This window comes from Drosophila yakuba, chromosome 3L (assembly GCF_016746365.2).
Source record: "Drosophila yakuba strain Tai18E2 chromosome 3L, Prin_Dyak_Tai18E2_2.1, whole genome shotgun sequence".
NCBI classification, from domain to species: domain Eukaryota; kingdom Metazoa; phylum Arthropoda; class Insecta; order Diptera; family Drosophilidae; genus Drosophila; species Drosophila yakuba.
In genome coordinates this window covers 16,076,572-16,102,138 of record NC_052529.2, presented here as the reverse complement: position 1 = coordinate 16,102,138, position 25,567 = coordinate 16,076,572, and the positions used below count along the sequence as shown (strand labels likewise).

The window sequence follows — 25,567 nt, the reverse complement described above, 5'->3', positions numbered from 1 at the left end:
TTGCGTTTTTTGGTTGGTCTGGCCCACACTGGGTTATTTTCTCTGGGTTAGGGCAGGGTTACGCATTGAGGTAGGTTCGGGGTCTGCTCGTAGTTGATGAATGGAGCCGTGTTGCCAAAAAGGGAATAAATGAGTTTGGCTTGGGGTTTGGGCGTTTATGTGTGGAAGGGAGTTTGCGAGTGTTTCACCTTTTAATATAAATATAAACATTAGAATGGATTATTTGTATGTTGAAGATAATCATCTCCTTAATTATCAATAAGCATGAGAACTTGAACACTACATACGAAATATTGTTAACATCGCTTGCTTTCACCTGTCTATAACACGAAATCAGAGCAATCATCTGACATTGTCAATAGAAATGCATATTTTTTCGAAGCGCCATGAGATGATGCCTCATGCCCCACAATTCCCTGTCTATTCGATGGCGGCCATATAGCGGAAGCTTCCGCAAACGTCAGTGGGGGAGACCTCCACGAAAATGAACGGAGACACAAACGCTAGGCGCCGAATGAACCGCTATTTACAAACGAGCAAAGGCGATGACATTCAGTGTGCAAGTGTGTGTATGCACTCGCGTGTTGCGTGTGCATGGCAACATTCAATAGCAGCCTAATCAACAAACAAAATGCAACCTCACGAGCTGCAACCATGTGGAATTCGTGAGAATGTATTTAAATAAAATGTCCTTAGAATTAAGGGTTTGAGATTTTAATTATAATTGAAATAGTAGTAATGGATTACTAGTAATGATTATTTGTTTATTATTAGAGATAAACTGTTCGCAAATCTTATTTCATACATATATCTTATTAGATTCAATTATATCTTCGGGTGGAACTGAAATTTTACTTATCACAAATAATCTATAATACTAATGAAAGCTAAGCTCTTAATCGCAGTAAATTAATTGATCAAATTCAACGTTCCCTTTATGTTTAATTATATTTTAAAGATTACACATTTTCTTCAAGTGCAATCGCACACATAGACAACCAACACAAACGCACACCACAGCACGAGGCGGCAATATATTGACCTTAACACTGAACGACATCGCACACACTTGCATTGCGAAATAAGAACTTGAAATGGAATAAATCGAGCAGGAGAGCAGTGCAAATAAAAAGAGAGCGCCGAGAGAAATAGAGCACGAGTGTGAGTGCGAGTGTGTGTGTGTGTTCAAGTTCACCCACACCAAGGCGAGGCTAACAGAGCGTCTACAGTTGAGCAAGCAGCGCTCTGTTATCGTGCTGCAGATCCCCTGTTAGCTTTCCTCCTCTGTTTTCTGTTTCTGTTTTCTTGGGGTCTCTGCATTTCTGCGGAGTTGCCGGGGGGCGTTGGGTGGTGGGTGGTGGGGCTGCGCTCTGTTTGCAGGGGGTGTGGCTCGCCTCTTATGAGGGTTGCAACTCCAGACGGAGTTTCATCTGAGTGGAATGAGTCAGACTGCCGTGGACTGGGTCCAAAAAAGGAGCTTATTCAGCAGGAAGGATAAGGGCTATCGAGTTCGATTTTTTTCACATGCCCATTAGACTTAAGCATCTAATTGGGGGCTTAGTTACGCCTGTACTTCGAGAGTGAAAGGTCAAGCGGCCTTTATACATGGTTTTATGCAAATTAAAATGATCACTTTTCTATCTCTTACTTTCGTAGACGTTATTTTGTTGCTGTTTAGCTTAGCAAACCGCACATAAATCCATTGTAATCATTTTAATTTCCTTTTAAAGTCCATTTTTAAAACACTTTGTTAACTCATTTATATTGTATACAAATTTTAGGACTTTGTTTTTTTTTCAACAATTTCACATTCTTGATTGTTATATGTTTTACGAATTTCCTTCGTGCATTTTTTTACCATTTGGTAGCATTTCCATGCAAATTTATTGCACTTGATATAAGCATTTTTTATGAGTTTATGAGTCACCTAATGCTTATATGTATATGCTCAATATCGTCCAGTTATGCGCAGTAACATAAAGTTAAATAGGTCTCAACATAAGTTTGCCTTTTGATTCAATTTGTTTTACACCAACATATGCGCATTTCATAAATCCAATTTACAAAGATTTGCGTTATTTGAATTATTTGCACAAAATAATATGTTTCACCATATTTTTATATGTATTTTTGGTTTTATATTGTCACAAGTTTAAATTTTAAATTTGAAATGAAGAACTATATGGTCACCAATTGTTTGCACTATTCTGATTGTGTTTGAAAGGACTATCCTTGAGCTTCCCTTGATATTTGTGATATGTATTTTACTTATTCATTAAATTGGCATACAAAGCTCACACAACACTGCCTTAATCCAATTCACCACGTACAAAGAGTCCACTTATTCGGACGCATCACGCAGATACTTTCAGCATCCGCATCCAGAGGATTGCTTTTTATCCCGATCGAATTGTGGTACTAACAAACGAAAGTTAACCGCCGATTGGTAAGACCATTGCGCAGAAGAGGAAAAGCGCGACAGAGGACGAAACGCGACGGTGACGGTGACGGTGCGTTCCACATGACGTATTCAAAATGACTGAGACCAGACCGAGACTGGACTGCAAATTTTCGCAAAAGTGAAAAATTCTACTTTCAATATGAAAACGAACTGCGCTGTCGCCGTTGCCGTCGACGCCGACGCCGACTGCGCTGCCTGGGCGGGAGTTGTGCAGCGGCAGCGGCAGCGCACTGTGGGTGTGGGTAAGGTAGGTCGTGGTATGGGAATGCACAGTGGCTACAGAGAGAGAAAAGGGAGAGCACCATCACCATCACTGAGAGTGATAGCGAGAAAGAGCAGAGAGACTCTTTGGCTCTGGCGGCCAAAGCCAGAACCTGCAGCGAATGCAGAGAACAAAGCGGAGCAGAGAAGTCAATGTACAAAGCAGATTGGGGGTGCAATGGACGCCGAACATGGAACTCAGGCGCGGACGTGGACGTCGCCACAGTGGGTGCCCGCTAGGTGGGAATGAAAATAGGTGATAATTGTTCAGTTTAAAAATAGTAATCTTGGGCAAAAAAATGCCTAACAATTTCAAATATGTCAATATAATTTATGTTATGAATTTTAAAATTTTCAATACAAACACAATATTAGGAGATCCTTAGAATCAATACTAAGATTTCGTTCTCAGATCTATCCAACAATTAAAATGATTTTGATAAATAGCATTCTACCCTAAGAATCAAGATAGAAAACATTTAAATTAATTCCATGATCCTTTTATTTGTATAATGGAAGTATGTAAGCTGTGCTTCAGAAGGATTTCTCTCATACCACAAAAGACAAAAGTATATGGAAAAAAGTTCTAACTTTGAAAATTATAAAAAACCAATACTGAGAAATATTTGAAACTATTAAAAACTAATAAAATTAGGAGCTATTAAAATTAAAATATATTATAGTATATATCTCATGCATTCATGATCTGAACTGTGCCACATCTTGGAGATGCACTGTACCGGGCATGCGAAGCTTATATCCATGTTTCTGACGTGAACGGTATATATCGTGGTTCCCGCCTCGAAAGGACTTGCCCCTTCTGCGTGCTTCTTTTGGGGTTGCAAAGTTTTGGCATTCCGGGAGTTGGTTGTCGTAGCACAGAAATTAAAAATAATTGCAAAAAGTCGCCGAGTGGGTGGATTTCGCCGGGCTTCTGATCCTGGTTCGCGGTCCCTGTCTGTCTGGAGTTGCAACCCCTCGGGCAACGAAATGAAAGCAAACTTTAGACTCTGGCACTTGGGGTGTGGAAAGCGAGTGGGAATCAAAGGGCCGTGAGACGGAAAAGGCGAGAAAGGAGTAAGAGGACAGGCGGTTTCCTAGACACTCGATGGGCTACTTTTTGTTTGGTAAGGTCGGTCCCAGCCAGAGATACTTCCTCCATGAGCTTCGAGTTTAGCCAGCTTCGGGGGTTGCACTCTAATGGAGTTGGCTGCCATTGTCTTTCACGCTGTGGGGTAAGTTCCAAGGGAACGCAGCACCTTGTAACCTTGATTTTCTTATTTGCAATTGTTGTTGACAAGACGGTATTAACTTCCAAGAACTTATCATGCCTGTTTCGGACAGCTTTTCAAGAAAACTCCCCTGGCATAGAGGATAACGAAATGCATTGTCTACTATTAGTTAAAGGTTTAATCGAAACTCTTAAACTGCTTTTTTACTATTTTACTCAATTGAATACCGATAATTATTGTTTCAAGTTATAATAGTTAGACAACTAAATTATATTTAATGCGATTTAACCTTGCTAGTCCCCTCGCAGAGTTTAGATTCATTTTGGAACAGAATATGTCCCCTTGTGGACCTCCAAATGCAGCGAGGGCGTTGCATTGAGCCACTGGCCCTGGCAGCCATAAAATAGTAGTGGCCAAATATCATGGTCAAAGACAGCGTCGTGAAATTTGCAACTGAAATGGCGACACGTGGCAGGGGCAACCAGACGCCACCCTTGGTCCTTTCAAGAGGATGGCCCCGGCAACCCAAACTCAATCCAGCTCAATGCCTCTCTCTCTCTCTATCTATCTCTGCATAGAGCGAATGTGCAAAGGCGCATGTTTGGGAGCTGCAACGATGCACTTGCCACACGGCTGCACGAAGGTTAAAAGAGTTTTCAGGGGCACTACGAGTCTTACTACTGCTCCACCGGGCGAGGAACAAGGACCAAGGACCAAGGGCAAGGACACGCAGGCATGCGCATTTCCGCATCCGCAGTCGGGTCCTTGGCTCTGGTTCGGTTTGGTATTCGCATTCGCATTCGTATTCGGATCCTTGGATAGAAGTGCCTCATTGCCAAGGTCCCAGGCGTGGGGAATGCAGTGATGCCCACTAAAGTTCCTGTATTAGCTTGCGATGTATAGCTACTGAACTATAGAGCGAAATTACATTTGTCCTAGCACTTATTTGTTTAATACTTCGGAGATTAAGGCATTAAAAGGGTGTGTTATCATTATAAGTTAGGTATTATCCATTTAAAATGTAAATAACCAATTATATATTTCAATGAATTGCTTGTTTTACCCCCTTTTCACAACAATAGCAGACATGGTTACATTTTACTCTACAGTTCGATGCCAAACTCCTGCAAATGACATTGAGTAGGTGGCAGACACAGGCGGTTAAAAACATAGTGAGTGAGGGGGAGGGGCAGATTGATTTCAGGGCTGCACTGCACACTGCAGTTCTTTTGCATTTCCATGACAAATTGTAAGCTGAATGCAACCGATGCAGCGCAAGGATATATGGCACACACGTGTCACCCACACTCACACACGCGGAAATTCGGCATTGCACCAATGGTCATTAAAAGGTCACACACAAGTCCTTGTCCAGATCCTAGAATGTCCTAGAATGTGCACATATATGACACGTTTTAGTATTATCATCATCATACAGCAACATGCCACAATATCAGATCAACATACTAATAGATAATAGATTTACTAATAGATAGAGCTATCAAACGATTTAATTAATGGCCCACTGTGCAAATGTAAATAAAGATAAAAAAAGAAAAAATTAATCATAATTATACTAAAATACGTATATCTAAACGACTTTACTATAATTTGTTTTACAAAGAATTATTAGTGTAACATATCTTTTTATTTAAAAATTATTGGATCTAAAAAGTGATGAGGCTCATATATAAAATCTTTTGTTAACGACTTTTCTCTATAAATAAACAATAATTAATGCATATATTTTCTACACAAGCAGGGTATATTTCTGTGATAAAAACTAGTAGGCAAATAAAGATACAAAAACCATTGTCTACGCCAATTAGTAAAACTGTTGACAAGAGCGCATAAAACGAGTCCGAATTTACATAGCCCCAAACTAAGCAAAATCCAATATCTCGGGCCTAAGCCAATTTTTGGGTCAATGTGCGTGCATTGAACTGATTCGGCCAGGGAGCCAAACCGAAAGCCAAAGCCAAAGCCAAAGGCAAGTCAAAGCGCAAAGTGGCCAAAAGTGTGCTAAAAGTCACTCGCCTCCAGAGGGGTCATTGAGACTAATTTTCATGGGGACCCGCAGAGCAGGAGACAAGGAGCTGTATTCCCAAGGAGGGTGTATTCCTCCTTATTTATGGCAGAGGAGAGGAGCTGCCGTCGGGTCGGTGACTCAGCGGCCATATTTGGGTTTAGCCAAAGTTTATTCCCTTGTCTCCCTCAGAGCTCCTCCTGTTTTTGCAAATATAAAATATTTTGACATTGTAGCCCCACTAAAATAATTGCGAGTATTACAATAATATTTTAATAACAATAATCAAAGTATTGTTAATTACCAATTTTGTTTTCGTTGAAACTGAAAGACTGTACAAATATAAATTAATTTATAAAGTTGCTGCTGTAAATATTTCACTTGTTTAAAATACTTTCAAGTTTATTTCATGAAAGGATGTCAAGCTTTTAGATAACAGCTTCAGATTGCCTACATACTTTAAATTTATTACTTATTGATGCCTATCCTGTTGTATTTTTTGAACCTGCAGCCAGCGAAGGTGAATCATTGTCCCATAAGCTCCCACTTTGGCCTCCTAGCGCCCAACCACCTGATGAGTAAGCCACGGAATTTGCGGCCAATGTTGTTGAACCTCCTCGGGACATCGGCCATTGCACCTGACACGCACTCCTGGATGGAAAGGACAGTATGGAAAGGTATGGGTATGGGTTACAAGTTCAAAGTTCGTGTGGTTTTCGGATTTGCTGGGGCATTAGTCATATTGCTTAACTTGTTTCGAGGGCAGATATTTGAACTCAGGTGCCACACAAATAATTCAAATCTGTTTCGTGTAATAAATGTTTGGCATACCCACATTAATATACCTATCCTAAATACAAAAGACAAAACCCCTCATGATTTTCTTGAAAAATGTACATATATTTTATTTTAGTATCCTAACATTAACATTTGCTCAGTGTTGATTATCATGGCCTTGGAAAGCGAAGTTCAGGGGAAAAAATCATACAGATAGTCTAGAGCTATCAACTCGGGATTAGAGGTCCGTGGAATCTGAAAAAATTTGAATAATAAAGTCCGATTATTTCTCATTTATTTCCACTTACTAATCGGCGAATCCATTTCAACTTGTCACGAGCATAAATAATAAGATTAAAGGGATCCTCCTGCTTGAAGCCTTTATCCTTGAGAACTTCAACAATGGAGGACACAAAAGCTTGGTGAATGCTGATATCCGTCATTGGTGTAAGAAAGACACGTAACTTTGGACATGATCGAAGTACTTGGAGAAAGTTGTCTCCATCAAATGGAGGTGGATGGCAACTTTCATTCAGCTGCTTAATATTCACTCCGTTCTGCAGAATAAACCGTAACAGGAGGCCTTCAATGTGGCAGTTGGACTTAATCATCCCTAAAGTTTTCAGCTTCGGACACTCGGGCAATTCCGTATAAATTTCGCAGTTGCAAATTTTAAGGAACTCCAGCTCTGGCCAAATCATCGAATGTGGCTGCTCTGAGGGCCTTATAGTTATGTTCTGCACTGTCAAGGAGCGAAGGCTTGTGAGTTGTGCACAAATCTCCAGAACATTCAAATGTGAATCGGGATAATAGAACTTATTATGTTCGAGCACTAGCTCCTGCAAAGCTAAAAGCTTTTGAATCTGGTACACTAAATAAAAAGCGATTTAATTACTTGAGTGCTAAATGTGAAGTTGAGTTTATATAAAGAAAAGTATTGAACATTTTGATTTTATGTTTGTATTAAAGTTTGTTTATTACTAATATATTTACCATCTTTGTTAATATTTCCCCTGCATATTAATCTTGTCATATTGGTCATTTCTGCGATCGCATCAAAAATCTTTTCTGGGTTGTCCGTGAGTATAGTAAGTTCAACTGATACCAAAAGTTTACTCATTTTCAGCAAGAAGGACTGCACGCTGTCACAATTCTCATTGCAAACATCAATTCTCACCGACTTCAAATTGGGACAATGCTGCTCAATCGACTTGGCAACGATATCACTCCATGGGAGGTCCCAGTTTTTTCTGCTGGAAAATTCCTCAACAGTCGATCCACATAAGCTCACAATAACCACCCACATTTCGGGCGTTTGTCCGAAAAAAGATTGGAGCTTTTTGTAGGCACTGCGACTGTGGAAGGCAAACGCTTCTCCCAGCTTTTCATTCACCTGTGCCAGTTGCAGTTTATCCACAATGCTCTCTAGCTTCTCGAATATCAGATCGAGGAGCTCGAACGGCAAATCGGATATCGTCCGCTGGTTTTCCATCGCAAAGCTTTTCGCCCGAGAGCGAAATGCGAACTGAAAACAGCAGCAAGAGCATCGACTAGCTGCAAATGCAATTGAGAGGGAGAAAGCAAAGCTTACTGAGAGAACTCTCCACCCTCCAGCTCTCCATCAAGTGACATTCCATCCAATGAGTTTAAGTTTCGAATTTACTTATAACCATTGAATGTTTAATGTAATTTGAATAAATTATTATCTCTAATGATGCTACTTAATGACAATAGATACAAGCAATTATTATTATTCAGTTTTAGTTTGCTTTAATTAAAGAACAAATTAAAACTAAGTTTTACGAATGGTACATCGTTCTATACAGGTTATTTAAGATTAAAATAGATTAAGATTTATTTAGTTTTCTATTATACAATTGGCGAGTCTCTAAAACTTGTACAGGTAAAGTGTGTGAATCACTTCAGGATTAGAAGTCCGTTGCAACTGAAAGACAGAAATGAAGAACGAAAACTGTGTGTGAAGTAGGCATATGGTAGAATCCACTCACAAATCGTCGAAACCATCTAAGTTTATCTCGGCAGTACAATATCAGTTCGAAGGGTTCCTTCCGCGTTGATACTGACTCCTTGAGAATGTCCACTATGGAGGTGACAAAGGCTTGGTAGATTTTGATACCACCCATTTGAGTGGACAATACTTGCAATTTGGGACAGCTTCGCATGACTTCAAGGAAACTCCGCCCATCGAATGGTGCCGGTTCACAGCTTTCATCGATCTCCTCGATATTCCTGCCGTTCTTCAGTATGAAACTGCTGACGTATCCCTTGATTCTACACTTGCAGAATTTGATATATAAGGTTTTCAGCTTCGGACAATCGGGCATCGCTGTGGAGATTTCACAATTCTGCATTTTCAAGTCTTTTAAGTTTAGCCATATCATGGGATGGAAACTTTCTGGCTGAGATATACATATATTGCTCACAGTCAAACACCGGAGATTTGTCATATTTCCGCAAATTTGAAGAAGATTAACTGCTCTACATCTGTATCCTCTGCCTTGATAGACGAGTTGCAGCTCCTCCAGATCAACCAGTTTGCACAGCTGATTAACTAACAAAAGTGGACAACATACATATTGAAATGTAAGCAATTAATATAAAGAAAATAATTTAATATTTATCAATAATGTTTGACTATTTATTACTGCTTTAAATAAGACAGCTTGCACGCCAACAACATAGAGAGAGAGAGAAACGCAGTTCGACTATGTTATACCCTCTACGAGGGAGGTGGAGATATGCAAGTACTTAGTAAATCGACTTTTCCTACCATGTGTCTTAAGGGTTTTAACAATTTTAAAAAGCATAAGTTCTTGTAGTTTAAACGAACATATGTACAAATGGATGAGCCTGAATAGATCGGACTAGTCTTGAAATCCTAGTTAGGAATATATATACTATATAAGATCGGAAAAACATGAAAACAGCAAAACATTTTTACTTACAATGTAAAATAATCCGGACGGGAGTCAAAACAAAAACACGAACATTAAGCTGATAGTTGTTTTGTAGCTAAAACGGATAAATATGTACCGTTTGATATCGACCGAGCTTGAATATAAACAACCGCTTATCGTATTATATTTTCTTCTATACTCCATTAACCCATTAAAGCCGTGTGAAATGAGAATATTACACTATTACAATGTCGGGTGGCTATCTTAAATGACGTACCTCCTCGGTCTATGTATCCTTCATACAAGAACTTTTTCAAGTGCTTCAGCTCCGCCACGGCATTAAGGATCCTCGGCGATTGGCAACTGTCGTTGAGCTTCAGTTCAACCGAAATTAGTGAGTTTGCCAAGTTCAACAGGAAAAATTGCAGGCTGTGACTGTTTCTTAATGAAGCACTAATGTTCACCGATTCCAGGTTGGAACAGTGCTTCGCAATCGATTTGGCCAACAGATCGCTCCAGGTGTCTGATCCACAGCTAAATTCCACAATCGACGGGCCACAGTTCGCCAATAGAACGCGATAAAGCCGCACCGGAAAATGTATTTTTGGGGAGAACTTCTTGAAATCACTGCGGCTGTGATAGGAAAACGCTTTTCCCAGATACTCATCCACCTGCGCCAGTCGAAGTTTGTCCCTCAGATTTCGTAGGTTACTAAATATTATATCGAGCACTTCGAGTGGCAAATCGGTTATAGTCCGTGGATTTCTCATCGCAGGCACCCATGCCCTCGACAGCGAAGGCCAAACGAAAGACTGAAGCAAAACTGATGGGAATGGGAATGGGAATCTTACAGACCTTCGATTGAGAAATGGGAAAGGAGAGGGAACCAAGGAACTAACCGTATATTCGAACAAACTGTGCAAAATTTGTAAGGTTGTACTTGGCAACTATGAGTATTTATTTTCGGTTTTTTTTTGTAATAAGTTGATAGATATACATTGTCGTTTCAGTAGAATTTACGCATACATTAAGTTGCAAATCTTAAGTATATTATTGACGAGATTCATCATCTTCATACCTCTTCGTCAACCTTATCAACTCAGCATTTGGTGTTTGACGGAACTGAAGGTAAAAACAAGTCAAAATTGTATGACTTACATACATTATTGCACTTACCAGTCGTCGAAACCATTTCCATTTAGTTCGCCTACAAATAACGTTGTATTACTGTTCGATATTTAATTTCAGCAGGGCGACCAATTTCTTTATTTCGTAAACTGAAAGAAAGACTTTTAAAAATTAAACTCTAAATAAAGTCCCAGAAAAACAAGAATCGAAATGTACGATTTCAGTCCGATGCTTTTTTAGGGAACACTAATGTCTTGTTGTCTAGTGTTTATATACCTTTTTTTTATATATGCACCTTTTGGCGTTATGCTACTTTTTGATAATAAGAATGAGATTTCCGTCTACAAACTACAAATAATTTCAAAGAATAACCATTTAAAATGAGCTTTCCTGAGATCACCACTTTAAAATTAGGCCATGCAAGGATTGCAATTTTAAAATGCCTTATATTTTGCTATTGAAAACATACCGTTCTCGTTAATAAATCCTTCAAGCGTAAGTTTTTTTTAATTGTGTCATTTCACCAACAGCTTTCCATATTACATAAGGAAATCGATATCCTTGCTTAAGTGAAACCGATAATAATAATTTGTTCAATTTCACAAGTAAATTTTGTCACTGGGCCTATTAAGTCGAACTACTTTGACAGATTTGAGACTAGTGCAGTGTTTGCATCGAGCATCGTTCCAAAATCTACCATTTCCGTCGAAAGTTAAGTCCTCGATTGTCCTGCAACAGCAACGATTCTTCTGACAACGAGCTTTCGTAAGGCCTATAAGTCCGGAACTCATTTCGGCTGTGACAAAAGCTTTTGTGAGCTTTTCGTGAACCGAGCTAGCTGCTGTTTATATACCAAATAAGTAAGTTGTTTAAATATCAGATCGAGCACTTCGACCTTAAAATCGATTATTCTCCGTGGATTCTCCATCACAAGCTTTTCCAACAATTCGCTCTTGTTGTTCGCTCTTGCGAACTGAGAACTCCTGGCTAAGTGCATTTGATAAAATGAGACATCCATTCGCAAACAAAGAGAGGAGCGTAGAAAAGCTTTTGCACATATTCTGCTTACTACATTACTACATCTCAGTGAACTACATTACTATTACTGCCCATGCAGAGGCATTAATCATCGGAAATTCATTTTGCATTTCTTCATACTAATTTCAATTCTACCCAATTAAATACCGCCATTTATTTGAACATGTGAGAAAGTTTACTTTAATTTTCGAACACAATGTAAGGAGTGAAATCTGATCTTATGCATATATGTATATGTATGTATGTATATATTGTATATATATACTGAATATCAGATTGATAACTGAAGAAAAATAAAATCCTTTTGATTAGAGTTTGCTGAAAATACCTAGATTTCTTTAATTTGTTAAAGAAATTATTTTATTATTATCGCTATAAACTAATTATTACAATATTTTATATTTTAATTTCCTATTGAACGATCATAAGGCTTACTAGCTCTTAAGCGGAATTTTGAATTATTGTACTGTTGCACCCACTAAAATGAATAATAACAAAATGGATTAATTATTGTTTTTTATTTAGAAGTATTGTGTTTTACATATAAATTCATATGTACATATGTATGTATTTACTCTGTACCCTCATACAAATCAATCAAATCAGCATCGGGAGTGCGAAGGTGCTGCAAATATACGATTTGTATGTACTTTGGGTTATACCACATAACTTATTGCGTTCTTGCACTTACCAGTCGTCGAAACCACTTCCACTTTATACGCCTGCATACGACGAGTTCCAAAGGGTCCTCCGGCGTTGCTCCATTTTCCTTTAGAATTTCCACCATAGCAGACACATAGGCCGCGTAGAGCTTTATAAACTCCATTGGAGTATATAGACAGCGCAATTTTGGGCAGGCGCGAAGCAGGTCCAGAAACCCATTGCCATCGATCGGCGGAAAGCATCTTTCGTGCAGTTCTGTGAGATTTTTTCCATTCTTAAGAATGAACTTCAGGACATAGCCTTCGATGTCACAGTTTGGGTATTCAATACTTAAGTATTTGAGCTTTGGGCAGTCTGGCAATTCGAAGGAGAATTCGCAATAATTGAAGCACAGGTGTTCCAAGTCGGACCAAAACGTGGAACAAGGCTCATCATAGGGCAATATTTGTAGCCTAATTAAAGTTAAATGGCGCAGTTTCTTCAGTGATGCACAAATTCGCATTAAGTCCACAGGAGTTTTACTGTAATGTGTAATATCTTCGAGGCTCAGCCTCTCCAGGGCAATCAATTTATCCAAGTGGTGCACTGAGAACAAGTCCCAAATAAAGTTTAACATTAAATATTAAAATAAAAAAAATATTAAAATAAAAAAAATACTTAAATAAAAAAAATTAAAAATACTCACCATTTTCGTGCATATATCCCCTAAAGGAAAATTCCTTTAATTGCGTCATTTCACTCACCGCACTAAGGAAGGTAGCCGGAAAGTGATCTTGTTGGTTTATTTTAAGCGATATCGGCAAGCTTTTTACATTTTCCAGGAAAACGGGCAAGTTTTCCCGATCAGACCGATATAACAGTATGCGTACCGATTTCAAATTGGGACAATGCTTTGCCACCGCCGTCAGTGCAACACACTTCTCCAATCTACCACATCCCCCGTAGATAAATTCTTCAATCGTGGCGCCACATTCCCGTATAAGAAACTCCCACAAATCTAGAGTTAGCCGTCCGTCGAGCGTAAGACTCCTAAATTTGTGGCGGCAGTGAAAGGCGAAAGCTTTCGCAAGCTTCTCGTGCGCCTGAGCTAGGTAAACTTTATATTTTAAAAATTTCAGTTTTTCGAATATCAGATCGAGAATTTCGAATGGCATGTCGGTTATGCTGCGTTCGAAATCCATTACGAGCTTCTGCCCCCAGAGCAAAACGCAAACTGAGAACTGAGCCAGTGCTCTCGCTGAGAACTGAGCAGAATGCAACGGTATAGGTAAAATCGGAGAGAGAAAGAGAGCAACCGTGAAAGCTTTGCAGTCTCAGCACGTGCAATCTAACAACCTGTCCTTAAAGGATTAATTATGATAATGATTTTCCATGTATCGTATCTTATTTGTTGTAAGAGCTAATGGTTTGTATTATTTACAGATTTATTCAGAGCTTTCTTTCGCTTTTTTCACTGCTCTTTTACTTGGAGAGTGCAGTGCACGCTGATGTAAAAAAAGCTTTTTTCGCGAAAGACGGCTCTTTGAAATATGAGCGTAAATAAACCAGAGATTGTCCCACTTCTGGTTCACTGTCCTATAATAATATATACAAAAAACGGAATGACTTACTATGAATCATATTTGTAATAGATTGGTAACTGGGGTAGATAAATTAATCTGCAAATTTTGTATAAATACGACGTACTGTGACATCTTACAATTCACTATTTATAACAGAAGAGATTCTTTGTATCCTTTATTATCCTTTATGGTAAGTAGTTCTTATTGAAGTCAGTTTGATATAACAATATGATGTCTCCACTTCAACTCGCATTTAAAGCCAAGTCCCACCGCGGTTGCCCACTTACTTGGGCACTTACTTGGACAAAACATCAAGCTTATTCTGCCATACGATATAGACTACAGTAATTACTCTGTGGTAATGCACCAACCCTTGGTTACACCTCTGCTTTCAACTGCCTGTGCCCAGACATTTGCCCTCCTTCCGCACCCAAAACATTCGCTAGCATGCAATGTTGCAACATCATAATTAAAGCAATTTTAATTAAACTTATTACTTTGTTGAAATGCTCGGGCTTAAACATATCACACGCTGTGTATATTTATATGTGTACACTTTTTTCGCAGTGTATGGCTGACACTTTTGATGGCAGTTGCGTGATAAGAGGCTACCAGATGAGCCGCTGACGCAATGCAGTGCAGCATGGAGGTCAATAAACCATCGAAGGAACGAGGGAACGGCGTAAAAATTCACGAGAAAAAGGGTTGAAAGCTCTTACTGGGGATAGCACTTGGGTTTTCAGCTCGAAAATTCGGGGTGCATTTTAAATAGAATGCCCACTTGTAAAGCTCGTTATGCGATTAACAAGTTTAATATAAACGAATAAATGTTACAAAAGTAATATAAACAAGTCTTTTATATTTAAAGCATAAACTTACACATGATTCTTAAACAAAAGTTAACATTTATTGAAGGGAAGGAAAAGATCCTTTAAAAAACACATTCCCCAAAAGAATTGGGCACAAAACAAGAAAAGCAACCGTTCTTTATGTTTTTTGACAGTCCTGTTAGCTGGTTCTACTGCATGATAATTTTTCATTCGAACCACCCACTTTTGTGTTTTTGGGAAGTGCAGTAAGTAATAGGGGTTGTAACTTGCATATTTGCCACTTGCAACTGTGACTCACCTCACCTACTTTCGACTGTGGCAGTGGAGTGGAAGTGCGAGTAGTTGCACAATGGGCTGGCTGAAGTGTCTTTTGCCACTTGCAACTTTCTCCATTTCTCCGGCATTAGCGCACACTCTCCCTCCAGAACTTTCCCTGCGACGAAGTCGGGATGAAGAAAACCCAAACCCGCCCAGCAGGTTCTTCTGCTTCTTCTTGGATAATCTGTCTAACAACTATTGTGCGCCCAGGTGAATGCAACTAGTTTTTCCAGCACTGGGTTTTCCAGAAAACTCGCAATGGCAATGACCCAACGGAGTTAGCCTTGAATCTGCGGCAAGTGGAAAACCAGTTAATGGCATACGAAGATCAACTGAAGGTTTTCCACCAGCCAAAGGTAGAAGAATGCTCCGCAATGCCTCCATGCAATTGAAAAAAATATCCAAAAATTGTATATACATATAACTTGCAAGTCTAGATGTGAATCTAAAAGAAAATGTGAAATTCGGAAGTCGCAACCAATGCAATAGAAGTGCATTCATTAGTGCAGCTCCATTATCAGAGCTTATGAGTTAAACAAATTAGTATGGATAAAAATTTGACGATATTAACCATGCCCTTGGTCACTTCCAGAGCAGTTGAGGCAATAAAATATGCAATATCCGGCTAACATCTTTATGAGGACCTCGTCTCGGCGCAATGACGCCAAATGAGCTGTCGTCACCGAAGCACCACCAACTGCTGAAAGTCCCGGCGCATTGATAAGACAACTTTTACTTTAGTGAGCGGTGGTGAGCAGCAGAATTTTCTAGTTTTCACTTGTCACACAGAACGGACGGAAGTGTGGGTTATATTTTTTTTCTATTTTATTTTTTTCCCTTGTTTCTGGGTGCGGCACTTTCTAATACCCAAGCTGGGGCGACACAAGCCGTTCGGATGAGTCAAAAGCGCGAAAGGGACCCAGAAGGAGCAAGGATGAAGGATGAGGTTGCGGAGTGCAGCAGGAGCCGAGAAGCGAGACTCCTGGGAAAACCTAGGGGTATGGGTAGGTCAACCACCAGACATTGAACCCAGCACTCACACACACACACACACTGGCGCACTCCAACTTCCGTTGAGAGCCAAGCGAGAAACAGAAAGAGCGATGGGCGTGGGGCGATGGGGGATCGCAGGCGTTGGGAGACTCACACGCGAAAAGCGTGCAGCACGTGAATGGAGCACAGTGCCCAAGAGAGACAGAGAAAACGAGAGAGAGAGAGAAGGAAGGCGAAATTGGAGGGAACTGTCTGCCGCGGCGGGCGAAAGAGAACACAACATTGGCACCTTGGGGACCGAGTTTCGAAATACCCTGAAAATCATTGAAAGGTATAAAAACTCGCCGTGATTTAGGTGTTTATTAAAGACAGATGGTATACTGTGTACTAATCAATTAGTATACATTTAATTCAATACCTCTTAAAGTATTTTAGAACTACACAGTCAGTCGTACACATTTTTTGTCGGTTTTTTTAAACATTGTATTAACAAAATCATTTTTCACAAATAAGTCTTTTTAATGCCACACTCCATTATTTTCATGAGCTTAATTATTTAATATAATGCAAAAAATCTCCATTCTCCGTAGATCCTCACGCACATATAAGTTGATATTTTTAAAAATGTTATAAAATATTTTCGCTTTATGCGATCTGGCGCTCAAGCCATTTTGAATTTAAAATAAAATTACTCAATTATTTATCAAAATAATACTATTCAATTTAAGTTTCCACAGAGAAAGAAAGAGTGACAGCGATTCCCATAGAATTCGCGAGTCCAGAGATAACCAATATTTACATTTTAATATGTCGATTGATTAAGTGTTTTGGACATTTACATTTGATAATCCCAAATTAAAGAATAATTGATTAACACTTCGGCTTTTTTGAACTGATTGTCCAAACTAAAACCCCTTTTGAAAGAGTATACGAAGAACTGGGGGAACTGAATAACATCGCCGTTGCCTAGCTTCGTCGTCATCGTCGCTTTTCGCATTTCGCAATTCGCATTGTGCGCTAGTTTAGTGGGTTGAGTGACACAGACACAGTTTGCGGCCAGAGCGAGACGGATGTTGGTGCGAAAGAGAGGGCAGTGGGATAAGAGAAGGGGCAACGAACAAGTTTTCAGTTGCGGAGCAGGAGGCACTGTTGCGATTTTGTAATCGCCAAAGCCAAGTGTCGTTGCAGGGCTGCCACACTGTTGATATTCTAGTCTAAAATCACCACATTTTAGAGGATATAATACATAACGAAGTGGAGATCCTGATTTAAAGCTAGCACATTCTTGTGTGGATGGAAATGGTAATTAAAAAATGTATTAAACCGTGTGTTTGATAAGTATGCTACGTTTTTTTATGTAGTGTAGCATAAGACGCAATTTGCAAATCCCTTGGTAAGTTTAATAGTTTATATTTTATTACTAAGTAATAGGTAAATCTCGGACACTCTCTGATAATACCAAAAACGTATATGTTTTTGTTAAATTACTTACATTGCAATACAATTCGCTTTTGACTTAATGATCTTATAAAGATAAATGGATTTTTCCCATCTGGCAACTTCCGCACCCATGCCTTATCAAAAGGCTGACGAAAGGGGAAGACTGGCGAAAAGCGTGCACATAGAAAGCAAAACAGCCAAGCGAAAAAGAAAAGGAAAAACCTCCCAAACAAGCACTGCAGTTCTCCAGATCCCTTTCTCTCTCCCTTTCCCATTGCCGTCTCTTTCCAGCGCTGTCTCAATTTCCAGAGCCGAGCTCCCAACTCCCCCCGTTCGAGTTGTATGTCGGGATGTGGAGTATACCACTAGGATGGATGGATAGCTCACACGGGTACGGGGCTTTTCCTGTCTGTGTGAGCGTGCGCCTCTGTGTGCGTGCGCTGCTGGGCGAGTGTGCGTGTGAGACGAAGCGAATCGAGTCGAGAGTAGAGTAGGACAAAAGGGAGACACAATTTTGGTAGCAATGACCTTCACCGCGTTGTTCAAGTTGTCGTGGTTGTTGTTGCTGCCGCTGCCGCTGCTCCAATGCACACACACCAATACACATACGGACATGGATATACTTGCATATGTGTGCACACACAGACAGGAACAGCAGTTGCAGATAGAAAAAGAGAGAGAGAGAGCGATAGAGAGAGAGGAAGGCGCAACGAATGATGCATGAGTGCAGATGGTTGCGGATTGTTTTGCTGGTTGTAAGCGGGGGGAGGGGGTGGCGGCAGCTTCGTGCTCTAGCCGCTAGGTGACGCGTTCGCTTTTTCTCAACCTTAAAAGCACAGAAAAAAAAGTGATCAAGAGATATTAGATTATTATTTTATTTAGTTAGGGATTATATGGATTATGCACCATAATGTAACAAGCACATTCCATTAAACTAAATACACCATTAATTATAGAGCGAAATATGTATTTTTTAATACAATAAATATGTACTTACATTTGGTGTTATTTTACATAAACAGATAACTATATTGATAAATAGGAAAAATAGTAGTTCTGATTTTAAAGTTCTTGAACTAGCTAGCTTATTTTTGCAGTGCAGCCACCAACCTCACAATGCGAACTACCGCTTTTCCTGCTCGCTTTCCACTGCACAAATTAAACGTACAAAAGATAAAAGTGCTTTTGTGCTGCCATTGAAACTGGAGTTGTGTGTGGAAAAGGGCGACTGGTGGGGTGATGGGGGGCGCGGGGTTTGGGGGCTGAGGGTGGTGAACCTAGCGTAAACTTGACACTGACGTCGAATGCACTCCACTCCACTCCACGCCACCCGCCCGCTCCACTTTTCCCACTCCTTTTGCCCCAGGGCGCGGCCCGTCGCTTTTTGTTTTCCTTCTCCTCTTTCAACCGAGTCTTGCCTCGTTTTTTCTGCAGTTTGTTGTGTTTATTTTCATTTTTTATTTATTGTTCTTTTGTTTTTTTTTTTGTGAAAATTGCTCAAGTGCGACGCAGTTGAGGGGGGAAGGGCAGGGGGGCTTGGCACGGACTTCGTGGGCTGGCTGGGTGTTTAACTTTTGGTATCATTGACCTGGAGTTCTGCAGTTCTGGAGTTCTGCAGCTCTGGAGCTCTGGAGTTTCGCAGGCAGACAAAAAGAACACCCCCACATTTCGTTGTGGGTGGAAAAATGGGTAATGGGTTATTGGGGAGGGAGAGGGGAGAGTTGACGTCGGACGGTTAGTCATTGTGGACGCCATTTTGGAAAATTTGTCGCAAGTGCATACAAGTGCATAAGCACACAGACACATGGCCAAAGGGGATGTGCTACACACACACATACATATATTTATGTAAACACACATATTTGCCGTTGAGCTTTTTGTTTCCCCCACTTTACAATAGGTTAGTCTGTTATTGTTCTGTCTGCGAGGATTAAAATTCGTCCATGTGCGCTTGTTTTTATATATATCTCCGTATATGTATAATATATGGGAGAGCACATGGCGTATGTATGGCAAAAAGTTTTCGCTTTTCGTTGATTTTCATTTTAATTATGGTGTCCCTTTTATTTTTATTGCAACTGATGAGTAAGTTAGTTAAACTGTCACATGGTTTGCTTGGCGATGGGATTACTTGATGACAAGTTAAGCACAGTGCGCATGTTAAAAGTGGGGTGAATACTGCATATTTAAGTAGCCTATTTGATTTGGGGAAAACTAGTTAGCATAACAACAACAATTTAAACATAATGATATACTAAGTGCAAATAAACAAATACTTCTTCAAAAGGCACAATGTTTACATGTGGATCAGTGTCATTTGAAAGCATTTAATATATATTCTATGATCTACATATATATTTTAAGTACCTATAATAAAGACAATATTTAAAAATTTATTTGGAAATTGACTACTTGTAATAATTTTGGATTATAAAGTGACTCCTTACTCGAACTATACAACTGAATACAAGTAAAGCCAGGGCAATCTTATTTAAATCACGTTTTATTTAAATTTACTCCCAATAAAGATATAAAACCTCTATTTTCTTTCCAAAAAACGTCCATTCCTTTCTCCATTATAAAGTGCACAATGTAAATTGATCGATTCAGCAGGTTTGCTCGCCAAGATATCCATCCACATTGCCTTTGCTGCGTAAAGCCCATTTAGTTCTTCAAATAGCAATTGGAAAATGCCCAGTTCATTCGCAATTCACTCATTTGCAATTCAAACTTGTTTTCACAGTTACTGCTATCCGAGTGCAAAACTCAGCTGTCCATTATCGTTGGGCATCTGTCCTGCAATCCACCCCACTGCCACCTTGGCCAGCAGATAACTGATGAGTACACAGATGGGAAGCCGGCAAATGGAGCACTCAATGGACTAGGCCAATTAAAAATCCAGCTCAAGCTCAGCGAGTGCAGCGTAATCATCATCATGGACATCATGGTCATCATGGGCATCATGGGCATCATGGAGCTGGGCATTCTGATGGTTTTGGTCTGCAAACAGAAAGGCCACGAATGGGTCTTGGTCACACAATAGAAGCCTGTCAATGCATAACGTAATCAGAAATGGATTTTCATGCAGGCCATCATTTCATTGGATGCCTTGGGCCTATAGGCCATTTTATACACAAACCAATAACAATTTAAAATCAATTATTCTGAGAGTACCTGCAGTAATAGCCACACTATATTATTAAGGTATTATAAAATAAATTATTATTATTTTTAATATTTATGATCAAAGTTAGTTGTTGTTTTATATTTAATTAGATCCAGACAATAACAGTTTTATTTATATTGTGTTAATTCATTACATTTTGTGTTAATTATTTCTAAATCAAGTTCAAATACTATGGATATAAATATGTAAATAGTGAGTTGTTTGCTTCGAAACAAGGTTAAATACTATGAATATAAACATTTGAATATATAAACAATATTCCCAGGCCACAGCAACTTCATATGCACCCCAGTACTCTGTGCACCAAATGCTAGGTGCCTCCAAACCCCTCCTCCAAACGAGGCTGATGAATGCCAGACCAGTTCGGATTGGGGGAGCAGCGTAGGGCGTATCGGAGAAGGGGCTCCAAGGTGACGGTGCAGGAAGCCGCTGCGAGAAGCACCCAGAATGCCATGGCCAATGCCATCCAGGCGCAGTGTCAGTGTCAATGCCAGCAGACCCGACCTGAACTCAACTGAAACTGGGTGAGAGTGTGGGAGGGGAACCCGAGAACCAGAGAATCGCAGAACTAGGGAGCTGGAGCTGGAGAACAGGAGAATCGGAGGAGCGGAGTGGAACCACCTCGGCGCTGTGGAATGCAACAAAAGCTAGAGGCACGACTCCGACGATTATGGCGTCGGCTAGCGACTGGAGAGGCCATTAGCCCGAGCGATAGGCTCCTGGCTCTGGGAGTTCAAGGGGAGAAGATTCCCAGCCAGAGAGAACTCTACGGTAACTCTCTCGCAATGGCCACATATCAAAATCTCTGCTTTTCTCTAGTGACGACGCCTGCGCTCAAGGTTCTCCGTTTGGTTGCGATTTACTGGTGCTGTGCAATTGCAATTACCGCGGAGTTTCCGAGTTGCACTATCTTGGATTCAAATGATGGCTAAGATTTGGAGACAAGAAAGTGCATAAAAATGGGAATGAAATGTAAAAATGCAGCTTTAGTATTTTTGCCTCTTTAAATTAGATCAGAAGTTTGCTTCGATCTAAACCAAGTCAATAGTACACTATTACGAATATTTACTTCATGGTTCCATTCACTCTTCTCTATACAACATGTACTATACCTATTGCTATACAGAGATTTGATATCGCCCAAGAGTACTAGAAATTCCAGCATACTAAACCAAGCTTCGCGTCCATCAAATGTCGATGACGCCCTTGAACACACATGTCCCTGATGGATCCGAGCTGACAGATTAGCCCACCGAAAAATTGGGTGACGTACTGGGACACAGAGAGAGTGACCAAACAATGGCCAAGGCCCGAGTTCTGCCAATTAGTCTGATGTGAAAGTTAACATTGCATTCCAAGCTGATTGGTGGAGCAAAAGAAGAAGGGAAACCAATGCGATGATTGAAAACTTACCCACAAATTATGCGCTGGCGAAAAACGTGTTTGGCTCACAGAGCCGGGAACTTGGGACTTAGAACTGCGATTGGAAGCCGCACTCAACGTTCGTCGACCTTGCAACTCGTTCTGCACATTACGCGTACTTATTTTTGTTTTCCCAGCGATAGGTGAGTGAAGCAAGCCCCATTAGTAAATGTGCAAAGGAGCACTGGATGGCCGATGGCAATATACTTTGTTCAGATAGCATCGTCGCCGGTCGGCTGGTTGTTGGTCATTGAACCGCCAGCCGGACAAGTACTTTTTATTTAACCCCCAAAAAACCGGAGGCGGAAAGCTCCAGTGCCGAAAATACATATCCTGGTGCCATAAGTTGTAGTAGATTTCCCTTTCTGCCACTGTCTGGCCTCTGTGCTGCCAAAGTCTCGGTACAGTTTGCCCCTTCGTTGGACATATTTCTGCTGGCAGTCTGGCTCTGATTTGCCACTCCAATCGCAGACCTCGTTCTCTGAGTATAACTTCAGTTTCTGCTGATGCTCCACTACCCCAAAGCTTGGAAAAGCAAATATAATTCACAGTCCTCTTGTTGGTGTGGGTCGAACACAATCGACTGTGGATCTGCCCTGTACTGATTTTCTAGCTCTAAAGAAAATTCCTGAAGGTCCTCTAACTCTATAGACCACGAGCGCCATCTATGGTTTAAAATTATTTGCTGCCTACTTTTGTGCTGATAGTCAATTAATGAACTAGTAACTTAAAATGTAGTTAAAATAATTTGTAATTTAAATTACATAAATGCCATAAAATAAAATTATTTAATCAAAGCAAAATCTTATTATGCTGCTTATTAAAAACTCATAGCACGGTTCATATGCTGAATTTCCTTAAAACTGCAAAAATAAAAACTCCAGACGATTAATTGCAGTCCACAGCTGCTGTCCTGTCCAGCTCCACACTTCTTCAAAAAAGGAAATGTGGGGAAAAGAGAAAGGACATAAAGGGAAAGAGAGAGAGATACAGAGAGAGAGAGACGGCGAAAAAACCGAAAAAGCATTTCGTCGTTTTTAGCTGGCACGAACAGATCAATGACCTGCATTTCACAGCCGGAGACACAATTCAATCGATAAAAGTGAAGAGTTGGGGCACCAGCTCACACAGACACTGCACACACACACACACACACACACACCACACACATACACACAGCAACGCACTGCATACACACACTGACACAGCGAGGAAAAAACAACATGGCGAACGTGAAATATGCAAGCTTCCTGCAGGAAAAGCCAAAATGGCAGACAGCATGCGGCGAACGTGACGCAGTGCAGACTGTTTGATGGGAGCGCGGGGATGAAGGGGTGGTTCAAAATGGGGGTAGTGGGTGGTGGAGTCCTGATGGGTGGTGAGGGGTGGAGGCGGCGCTCTAGGGGTGGATGCAGCCGCAATGGAACTTTCTAAATTTTCTAGAACATTGGCAAACAGGAAGAGCGAAAAATGTGGAGCGAGAGTGAAGCTCGAATATTTTATTCCATTCAATCAAATCGAGGAAGCCACGGGCCAAAAGGCTGATTAAAAATTGAGCAAAATGGGGCGGGGAAACAACACTATCCTGGCCACGATCCTGCCGAGTTCCGAGTTCCCAGACAGACAGAGGTGGACGTGGCTGGTAAATGAAAAGAGGGGTCACCATCGAGTGCAGTATAGCGTTAAATAAAATGAATAAAATAACAGCAAACATATTCATATAGCAACAACCCCACAACAAACACACAATCCACAATCTATTGCCGGTTGTCTGAGCCACGGTCCTTAAACACCCCCGAAATCCCCACGTTTCCCCCAGCGAACTGACCAAAATTTAGACAAAGGTAATGCACAAAAGTTTTTGTCAACTTTTGTTTGGGGGGTTTATCGTGGGACTTACCTCCTTTCTGAGAGTTTTTCGGGGTTGAAGACGGCAAAACGGGAAATTAATGATACTGCTCAAAACGCACTTGACTTGCCGCGCCTTATGATTTTTCTGATTTTCGCAATCTGGAACAGGGCAATGTCAAATGTTGGAAGGGGCTGAATGGCAATTTCACTTACCTCAAACATGTTTCTTTTCCGTACAAAATTCAATAGCTGTTCATCGGATCGAAGCCGTAGAAAATAGACAAGCATATTACTATAAGAAGGCATATTAAATATAAAATGAGAAATCCAAAGATGAGGTAAAAGCAGGCAGCAGCGATGAGTATCAACATTATGTATAAAAACTATTTAATTTGCATTGAGTTGACTTCACGGTGATTTTGCAATCACTCTGATTTTTCCGAAAGGTGATACATTTGTAATAATCTTAAGAATTTTGATTTTTATTTAAGAGCAAGACGTTTGATTTTCTTCATTGTTATTCTGACATTTGATAAGAGCTCATCGATATCGATGTCTATAGACACAGTAGTGAATATTTTTAAGATGGGGTATTCAAGAACTCTTATTTTAAAAACATATGATACATATAATTGCATACTTTATTATTTGCCTACATAAATTACATTGTTTAGTCCAAAATGTTATGTAGTTAGTCTAGTTTGATTAGTTTCTTCAAATGAAAATAAATTGTAAAATTCTTCTTATTAGAAAACATTTTCTTTTATTGCGGTATTAAAAATATATGCATAGAGTGTTCATCATGAACAAACAACGATTCGTAGATCAGAAATATAATACAAATATAGACACAGCATTAAAATTAGATGGCTATCTCGAAATAATATTGGGAACAAAGAAGTTATCAAGCGTATCTTTGTAGTGCCTGGAACATTGCGTTTTGTGTTATACTTTGTAGGTGGTTGAGTAGTAAGTGCCGTTTTCGAATATTCATCATACCACCCGTGGACCCCGAAGGAATGTAAGTCAATTAGCATTACTAACACACTCCCACGCCACATTTTTTTCGGTATCTGCGCCATGCTCTTGTTGTTGTCGTTGTTGCTGTTGGTTTTGATGTTGCTCCTCGAGTTGCGCTCTGAAATGAAAACTGCAGCGAAAGTCTGGGCATGGAAAAAAGCGAAATTTTTTGCAGTCGTCCCGAAAAGTGCAGTCCTGCAAATTGGAGTCATCCAGCCAGGATGACTCTCTCTCTCGCTCTCTCTATTTTCCTATCTCTCTCTCTGCCAGGACTCTGAGTGGGGTCCTGCTGTCTCTCCACTTGCACTCCATCCCAGTCGCTCCATCTCTGTCACTTGCAGACACAGACAGTTGGAGTTTGGGCATCGCAAAGGGAGTTATGTTCGGTTTTTGGGGAGTTGTTCTGTAGATTGGGATTCTACTGTCTGGGCAACTCCCTG

The 25,567-nt window shown here is 40.2% G+C and overlaps 4 protein-coding genes across 9 annotated transcripts; 1 reads left to right on the top strand and 3 right to left on the bottom strand.

The window, feature by feature from the left end:
• Positions 1 to 6,859: 6,859 nt before the first annotated feature.
• LOC6534252 lies at positions 6,860 to 8,289 on the bottom strand. The gene is made up of 3 exons (XM_002094898.3): positions 7,751 to 8,289; positions 7,066 to 7,628; positions 6,860 to 7,012 (listed from the first exon to the last, which is right to left on the bottom strand). The coding sequence occupies exons 1-3, from the start codon at positions 8,247 to 8,249 to the stop codon at positions 6,950 to 6,952; spliced, it is 1,125 nt and encodes a 374-aa protein (XP_002094934.2). The 5' UTR covers positions 8,250 to 8,289; the 3' UTR covers positions 6,860 to 6,949.
• A 298-nt stretch (positions 8,290 to 8,587) lies between these two features.
• On the bottom strand, positions 8,588 to 10,499 carry LOC6534251. Of its 5 annotated transcripts, none has more exons than XM_039373980.2 (4): positions 9,953 to 10,498; positions 9,202 to 9,329; positions 8,767 to 9,123; positions 8,588 to 8,702 (listed from the first exon to the last, which is right to left on the bottom strand). In XM_039373980.2, exons 1-4 carry the CDS (start codon positions 10,443 to 10,445, stop codon positions 8,646 to 8,648), a joined length of 1,035 nt encoding a protein of 344 aa, XP_039229914.1. In that variant the 5' UTR covers positions 10,446 to 10,498; the 3' UTR covers positions 8,588 to 8,645. The 5 variants fall into 5 exon arrangements, with proteins under 5 accessions (XP_039229914.1, XP_039229915.1, XP_015050528.1 ...); XM_039373981.1 differs by lacking the exon at positions 9,953 to 10,498 and adding an exon at positions 9,724 to 9,790 and having other exon boundaries at positions 8,767 to 9,104; XM_015195042.3 differs by having other exon boundaries at positions 8,767 to 9,329.
• Positions 10,500 to 10,600: 101 nt separating this feature from the next.
• On the bottom strand, positions 10,601 to 13,717 carry LOC6534250. Of its 2 annotated transcripts, none has more exons than XM_015195039.3 (3): positions 13,190 to 13,717; positions 12,533 to 13,089; positions 10,601 to 10,797 (listed from the first exon to the last, which is right to left on the bottom strand). In XM_015195039.3, exons 1-3 carry the CDS (start codon positions 13,683 to 13,685, stop codon positions 10,726 to 10,728), a joined length of 1,125 nt encoding a protein of 374 aa, XP_015050525.1. In that variant the 5' UTR covers positions 13,686 to 13,717; the 3' UTR covers positions 10,601 to 10,725. The 2 variants fall into 2 exon arrangements, with proteins under 2 accessions (XP_015050525.1, XP_002094932.1); XM_002094896.4 differs by lacking the exon at positions 10,601 to 10,797 and adding an exon at positions 12,337 to 12,466.
• Positions 13,718 to 16,155: 2,438 nt separating this feature from the next.
• LOC120321435 lies at positions 16,156 to 24,285 on the top strand. Its single transcript, XM_039373855.2, has 3 exons — positions 16,156 to 16,218; positions 20,391 to 20,647; positions 24,157 to 24,285. The coding sequence occupies exons 1-3, from the start codon at positions 16,156 to 16,158 to the stop codon at positions 24,182 to 24,184; spliced, it is 348 nt and encodes a 115-aa protein (XP_039229789.1). The 3' UTR covers positions 24,185 to 24,285.
• Positions 24,286 to 25,567: the final 1,282 nt, after the last annotated feature.

Bases quoted from the DNA above. Each gene is read 5' to 3' on its own strand.
- LOC120321435 (XM_039373855.2), top strand. From the start codon at position 16,156: ATGAGGTTGCGGAGTGCAGCAGGAGCCGAGAAGCGAGACTCCTGGGAA. The intron at 16,219-20,390 runs GTAGGTCAACCA...TTGTTTTCACAG, and splicing joins GGGAAAACCTAGGGGTATGG to TTACTGCTATCCGAGTGCAA. The intron at 20,648-24,156 runs CTGCAAACAGAA...CGTGGGACTTAC, and splicing joins GGCATTCTGATGGTTTTGGT to CTCCTTTCTGAGAGTTTTTC.
- LOC6534251 (XM_015195042.3), bottom strand. From the start codon at position 10,445: ATGAGAAATCCACGGACTATAACCGATTTGCCACTCGAAGTGCTCGAT. The intron at 9,330-9,952 runs GTACGTCATTTA...CACTTTTGTTAG, and splicing joins AGGATACATAGACCGAGGAG to TTAATCAGCTGTGCAAACTG. The intron at 8,703-8,766 runs GTGAGTGGATTC...TCTGTCTTTCAG, and splicing joins TTAGATGGTTTCGACGATTT to TTGCAACGGACTTCTAATCC.
- LOC6534250 (XM_015195039.3), bottom strand. From the start codon at position 13,685: ATGGATTTCGAACGCAGCATAACCGACATGCCATTCGAAATTCTCGAT. The intron at 13,090-13,189 runs GTGAGTATTTTT...ACTTGTTCTCAG, and splicing joins GGGATATATGCACGAAAATG to TGCACCACTTGGATAAATTG. The intron at 10,798-12,532 runs GTAAGTGCAAGA...TTTTACCTTCAG, and splicing joins GGAAGTGGTTTCGACGACTG to TTCCGTCAAACACCAAATGC.
- LOC6534252 (XM_002094898.3), bottom strand. From the start codon at position 8,249: ATGGAAAACCAGCGGACGATATCCGATTTGCCGTTCGAGCTCCTCGAT. The intron at 7,629-7,750 runs GTAAATATATTA...CTTTTTATTTAG, and splicing joins GGGAAATATTAACAAAGATG to TGTACCAGATTCAAAAGCTT. The intron at 7,013-7,065 runs GTAAGTGGAAAT...AAATTTTTTCAG, and splicing joins TGAAATGGATTCGCCGATTA to ATTCCACGGACCTCTAATCC.